The 6705-nt window shown below is 38.9% G+C and overlaps 1 protein-coding gene across 1 annotated transcript; it reads left to right on the forward strand.

The window, feature by feature from the left end:
• Nucleotides 1-4123, forward strand: LOC136448693 (galanin receptor 2b-like). Its single transcript, XM_066448332.1, has 5 exons — nucleotides 1-9; nucleotides 396-473; nucleotides 2118-2281; nucleotides 2845-3039; nucleotides 3988-4123. Exons 1-5 carry the CDS (start codon nucleotides 1-3, stop codon nucleotides 4121-4123), a joined length of 582 nt encoding a protein of 193 aa, XP_066304429.1.
• The last annotated feature ends 2582 nt before the right edge of the window (nucleotides 4124-6705 follow it).

Consider the following 6705-nt stretch of genomic DNA (forward strand, 5'->3'; position numbering starts at 1 on the left):
ATGCTAGATGTAACCTATCACCAGTGCTATCTGTTACCTAGCTCCACGGCTATCTGTAATCTAGCCCCACGGTAAGATTTAACCTAGCAGCATGGCTAGCTGTAACCTAGCCCCACTGTTAGATATAACCTAGCACCGCAGCTAGCGGTAACCTGGCACCACATCTAGATGTATCTTAGCACCACAGCTAGCTTCAACCTAGCACAATGACTAAGTGTATAAGTGTAACCTAGCACTATGGTTAGCAATAACATACCACGGCAAGCTATTTCATTCTTAGAACCAGGCGGAGACCCTCCTCCCGATCCCCAACTTCCAAACCCTTACCGTTGGTGTTCAGTATTCAGAAAGGATGTCCATAACACACGTTCTGTTTGTTTATTTGTCGTTGCTAGGTGTGTCTGATGATCATCACCATGGTGCTGATATTTGCCATCTGCTGGCTGCCGACCCAAGTGCTGCTCCTCTGGCAGGTTAGAATGATATCATACATTCAAGTAACTTTCAAATGTTATCATTAACGAATGTCATTATTTGCAACAACAAAAATACAATAAGATATAAGTCTATTACAACAGCCAACTAAACATGTGTTTTTTTTGTTTCATGATCTAACTGTACGTAATCAGGATTTGAGGAGAGAGGAGAGAAAATAGTAGAGTTCGTACAAACTTTTGGTTAGAGTTGTGTTTTATTTTGCTCAAGCACGTGCACACGCAGGATATTGTGCGTAAAGACAGAAGCTAATGCATTTTTGATACCATATTGTATCATATACCATAACAAAAACATATATTGTATAAGCATAGGTATATTGATTAACTGAGCACAAAAAGTACAATGCACACATCCCTGCATCGACTGTTCAAAGCCTTAGTCTATTACAGAGTGTGAAATACAGGAATTCTGTTTTGTATTTCATCATTAACATGTCAGATTGAACCAATTATATTTACCTTGCCAGTGGTGGCGACCCCAAAATTTGTAAACTATTGTTAACTTTTGTAAACATTTGTAAACTTTTGTAAACTTTTGTAAACATTTGTAAACTTTTGTAAACTTTTGTAAACATTTGTAAACTTTTGTAAACTGTTGTAAACGTTTGTAAACTTTTGTAAACATTTGTAAACTTTTGTAAACTTTCGTAAACTTTTGTAAACTTTTGTAAACATTTTTAAACTTTTGTAAACTTTTGTAAACATTTGTAAACTTTTGTAAACTTTTGTAAACATTTTTAAACTTTTGTAAACTTTTGTAAACGTTTGTAAACTTTTGTAAACTTTCGTAAACTTTTGTTAACTTTTCTAAACTTTTGTTAACTTTTCTAAACTTTTGTAAACATTTGTAAACTTTTGTAAACTTTTGTAAACATTTGTAAACATTTGTAAACTTTTGTAAACGTTTGTAAACTTTTGTAAACGTTTGTAAACTTTTGTAAACATTTGTAAACTTTTGTGAACTTTTGTGAACATTTGTAAACATTTGTAAACTTTTGTAAACGTTTGTAAACTTTTGTAAACGTTTGTAAACTTTTGTAAACATTTGTAAACTTTTGTGAACTTTTGTGAACTTTCGTTAACTTTTGTAAACATTTGTTAACTTTTGTAAACTTTTGTAAACTTTTGTAAACATTTGTAAGCTTTTGTAAACTATTGTAAACTTTTGTTGATAATGAAGTGCAAATTATGCTAATGCGGCTTAATTTGCATAACTAATGAGGAAAATTTATTTTTGCAGTGTTTTTAATCGTTAGACTCAAATACATGTAACATGTGTAGTTTATGGCAAGTGGAGCATTAACAGATACCAATTTTGCAAATAGATTCATAATTTGCATAAAGCGCCATGCAAAAGCGCCATGATTCATCTAAGTGGTAAATAATAGGACTGTCAATATTGCGACATGTGTAAGTTTGTTAAAGGTGTTTATGACCGAGCATATTTCAATGTTAATGTGTAAGTCATTTGCATGAACAGAATAGTTCATGGAAAAATGAGGTCTACGAACTCTTGTTATACAAGGCAGTACAATGTTTTCTTTGGTCAAAGGAATCTGACATTACAACGACAGCTGACAGTATTACTCATAGATGTGATATGATGTCTTCTTCCTCTAGGTGATTGCCAGTGAAGATTTCCCCTTCACTCTGGTGACGTTCTCTTGGAAAATCACGGCTCTGATCCTGACTTACCTGCAGTCTGCCGTCAGCCCCGTTGTCTACATGGCATTCGGACAGACCTTCCGCAGAAAGCTGAAACAGGCCTTCCCACGGATGTTTCAGTGAGTAGAGAAACATCTACTGTAAATTTCGCGTGTTTTCGCCCTAAAGTTCGCGTGTTTTTTTTATTTCGCGATTGGCAGAAATGGAGTGTTCGCGGTGGTTTTAAGTTCGCGTTTTAAAAACAAAGTAGCGCTACAGTCATAGGTGGGCAAAAAGTTTCGCCTACCGTCACTATAGGCTAACGGACACGAGATCAAGAGGTCACGGGTTCGTTTCCCGGTGTTCCTAGCTATAGATTGACGTCCTTCCATTAGGCACTTTACACGGCTTTCTTCACTCCATCCAAAAATGGGTACCTGATTTCGGTTGGGGGGGGTAAAGGTGGTGTAAGTAAATCAAAAGGGATGAGCTCCGCCTTCCAATACCATGCATTCAAAGCGGATAACAACCCACTACCTCTACGGCCTCGAAAAGGCAATGGGACTACTGTGTACCTTTACTTGCTTCAAACCGTGAAGTGTTTCGTTATTAGGGTTCCTAATATACTTCCTATTGTGTATCACGATGGATAAATCTGAAATGTGTTTGTTTGTTTGTTTGCTTGTTTGTTTGTACTTTTAAGGTCCAACCGCGTGAACCAACTGCAGGCGGTGCCGCTTAGAACAGTGGGGCGGGCTGCTGGAGGGCTGGCTGCGGGGAGAATAGCGGGCGCCCGGCCGGGCAACAACGGGATCCTACCGTCCACAACTCGGCGCAACCCCGTTGACCATGAACCGGAGGATGTATTTGGTGGTGTCTGGAACAGGAATAGGAACAGGTAACGTAGCGTTACCAATTCGTCGTCTTATTTATTCAAAACGTCATTCATCTTTAAAACATTGAGACAGAGCAAAATTAGTAAAATGATGAAATGAAAACCAACCACACTTATCGAAAAGAGTAGGAGTCCTTCCCGATGTGAATAAAACAAACCTTAAGGTCTGGTATTACGCAAATTGTACTTTCGGTACAAAACTGGTGTGTTACGGCTATATATGGGCGGTTCACCGGTTATGCCATTAAAAAAACAACACTTAAGCAACAAAATGAATACGCGATGTCGAATTACATATGAAATACGTCATGCATGCATGATGCTTCCATGTAACTTGTTGTGGCTTTAGGAGTTTATTCTGTTATCTTACTCAATGTAAACTTATTTGTATTTTTGTTTTGATTAAAGAGACGTATTGTAGTATCTTACCGATCAAAACAAATTCGTTGTTTTCGGTCAATAATTTTTCTACCTCTCACTGGACCAGCGACACGTTGGCGACCTCGCTGCGACCGAGTGATTTGACAGGGCGCGCAACGAATTTCATCGATAAAAAACGAATCTTTTTACGCTTTACGCAAAGGTCGATTCGTTTTGCGGTCTGTGGCTGGCTTTTGATACCTTTGGTAGGAAGAACTTGCATAAAATGTATTTCGAGCCCTGAGAGAAGTTTGTCGAAAGTCGTCCAAGAAAATAAAGAACAAAAATAAATAATTTATTTCTTTTATCTTCAGTAAGTTTAGTCATTTGTAAAACCTTCCTGACCACATATGCATATATTTGCAAACTTTTCTTGTGCTCAAAATTTTTTTCGCACGCTCGCATCAATTTTGCAGTGCTAAGGTGACGTAAAATCAATATGGCCTTACTTCACGTCCCCAGCATTTGCAAATATCATGTCTAAACGATAAAGATTTTGTTAGAATTCTTCCATCTTTTTTTTCTCGACAGGAATCCTGCTCAGATGGACGAAGTGGCTGGGGCTTTCGTTATAACGCCCACACCCAGATGCGCTGACGTTGGGTACCGCAAAGGGGCGCTAAGACAGATGACACCTCGTTCTCCAACCTGTACCAGTCATGATTAGAACTGGATTGTTGAATAATGTGCATTGAAGACCTGCGGTTTTATGATAAAGTACATATCATAGTGTAAGGTGAGACTGAAATCTAAGGATGAGCCAGGAAGGGTTGGATGAAGTTTTTGAAACTGAAAGTTCATGCATTTTCCTGCTATTTCCTTCTCTCTGTCTCCCTCCGTCTCCCCCCTCTCTCTCTCTGTATGTGTATGCATTATTGTTATTTGTGTGTATCTCTGTGTGTTTTTGTGCGCATGTCGCTGTGTGTGCGTGCGTGCGTGCGTGCATGAATGAGTGTGTGCGTGTGAATGTGTGTGTATTTGTGTGTGTACGCACTTGCGCCCGTGTGTGCAAGTGTGTGTGCGCGTGTGTCTGTCTGTGAATGTGTGTGCGCGTGTTTGTGTGTGTGCGTATCTCTGTGAATGAGAGTGTGAGTGCGTTTGTGTGCGAATGTATGCATGTGTGTGTGTGTCACTACATGTATCTATAGGTATTTTGTGCACTTGCGTTAGTGTGTTTCCCTTTCAGTTGGATTGGAATGTTAGCGTGTGGTGCGTACATAGTTTTTTTTCTGTCACCCAATATATATAAAGTCACTTGTATATGTTGTTTAGACCAAGGAATTTCATCAGGATTTTATTACATGTTTATTTTTCCTGATTCGCTTGCCAGTAGCATCTCTTTCGTTGTTGTTGTTAGCTGCGTGAAGGAGGAAAGTGACCTCCAATGGGGGGTATTGTTTTGTCTGTGTCTGTGTGTTCATGCCTGTAACTCAATTTTCTATGGATGGATTTGTTTGGCTTTTGTCACGTCGGTAGTTATTGAACTTCCAACGAAGCACTGTCATTTGGGGCATCGTAGCAGTATTTTCATATAAGGCCACAACAAATAAATTTTATGGATGACATCCTCTGCAGACTCCAAATCTTATTCGCACGGGCGAAAAAAAACAAGGCGGGTAAAAAAAAAGACATCCACATCTTCAAACTTGAATGCCATAAAACATGTAAGAAGAATTGAAGCGATAAGACACGTTATTACAACAACTCTTTTGTCCCTGTGTGCAATAAAACATTAATCAACACCGTTATAAATTTAGATCCGGGTTTGTATAGCACATCAAGACGGCAGAGACACGGTTCCCGTACACTTATAGCATGGGAGTCTCCGGAGTCATGTGCCAAACTTACGGTGACTTCATGTTGCTTGCTCTCCTCACGTTTCCTCAACTAAAGTTCTCTTACAGACTAGCTCTCTGCTATTGCTGGCCCGTCTGTCTGACTGAATTGCCGTGCCTTAGAAATCACCCATCTTGTCATTCCGTCTTCAACGGCTGTTAGACAATGGTCAACTCAAACCATATGACATTAGTTACTTCATCTGACCCTGTTATTGAATTTGATAATATAATTGCACGGCTATATCCTATTTCAAATTTGATATGAGGGCTGCACTTTGTCTTCCTGTAAGTTGGTGACGAGGAGAAATCTTATTACAACTAGCATACATAATAATTGTACAACGCATTTGTACGGATTTTCCACTATTCTTACATGTGCAAATACCTTTTTACGGCATCTACAACGTTTTTGCGATAGAACTATCAGTAATTTGTAACATATTGTACTACTTTCGTCGGTATATTTACCATTGCCGAAGGGTAAAAATCGGGCGAAAATCAATGCGCGCGCTGAGGTCACCCATAAAATTTACTTGCTGTGGCCTATTGCAGATTTCTAGAATGACAAATGTTGTGTCGTTTATCTGAAAAGCACTGCCCCCTTGGTAGTACTTGTGGTAGTACTGCCCCTCCCAATCGCAATTTTGGTATAGAAAAAAGACTCTATGGCCCACTTTACACTTTTGCCTTTGAAACTGTAGTACTATACACATCGTAGTCTACTTCTCTAGTAGACTACAGATTCGCGTCCGCTTTACACTCACTGACAGGAAGCCGAGCAGGGCACCTGTCGTATCGCCACGAAACCGAAGTGACCTATTGTGACCTTTGACAGATCGCGGGTGAAAATTTCAGCACGATTTATATTTGTGAAAAGGTATTTTCTGTTTGCGAGAAGTAGACTAAAATTCTAAAAACAAGTGCAAAGTGGGACTAAGCTTGTATCATGTCATGCCGTTCTGCCTTCATGATTATGATCACAAAAAATAATACAACAAGACGAGCCGCCCAAAATGCACAATTTGTATGTTATCATGTATATCATTCACACACATTTTTTTATATCGATGACAGGAGGTAATGATGCCTTTGCAACATTCTCCTCTGATAATTTGTAAAGTATTTTCATGATGATCATATTATCATAAAAACTATCTTGGCTTAGCTTCCGTGAAAAGTTGGATTGGAGACGAGTACTTAAATCAAGAAAAAAATTGACTGATGTTTCTGGAAGCAAGCATTACAAACCAATCATACAAAAATTCCGGAAGTAACTGATAATTGTTAAGTTCCTTATTATTGTGGCTGGACAACATCTATCTAATAAAAGATGTATATATGTAAATACTTTACGTCTGGGACCGTATCTGTTAGCAGCGACACCTAGCTGCACTGCGAAATAGAGCCAGTC

Source organism: Branchiostoma lanceolatum, chromosome 14 (assembly GCF_035083965.1).
Source record: "Branchiostoma lanceolatum isolate klBraLanc5 chromosome 14, klBraLanc5.hap2, whole genome shotgun sequence".
NCBI lineage: Eukaryota > Metazoa > Chordata > Leptocardii > Amphioxiformes > Branchiostomatidae > Branchiostoma > Branchiostoma lanceolatum.

What these genes read in the sequence shown, in the direction of transcription:
- LOC136448693 (XM_066448332.1), top strand. An exon ending in AAGTGCTGCTCCTCTGGCAG is followed by an intron (nt 474 to 2,117) that starts GTTAGAATGATA and finishes TTCTTCCTCTAG; the next exon opens with GTGATTGCCAGTGAAGATTT. An exon ending in TGGAACAGGAATAGGAACAG is followed by an intron (nt 3,040 to 3,987) that starts GTAACGTAGCGT and finishes TTTTCTCGACAG; the next exon opens with GAATCCTGCTCAGATGGACG.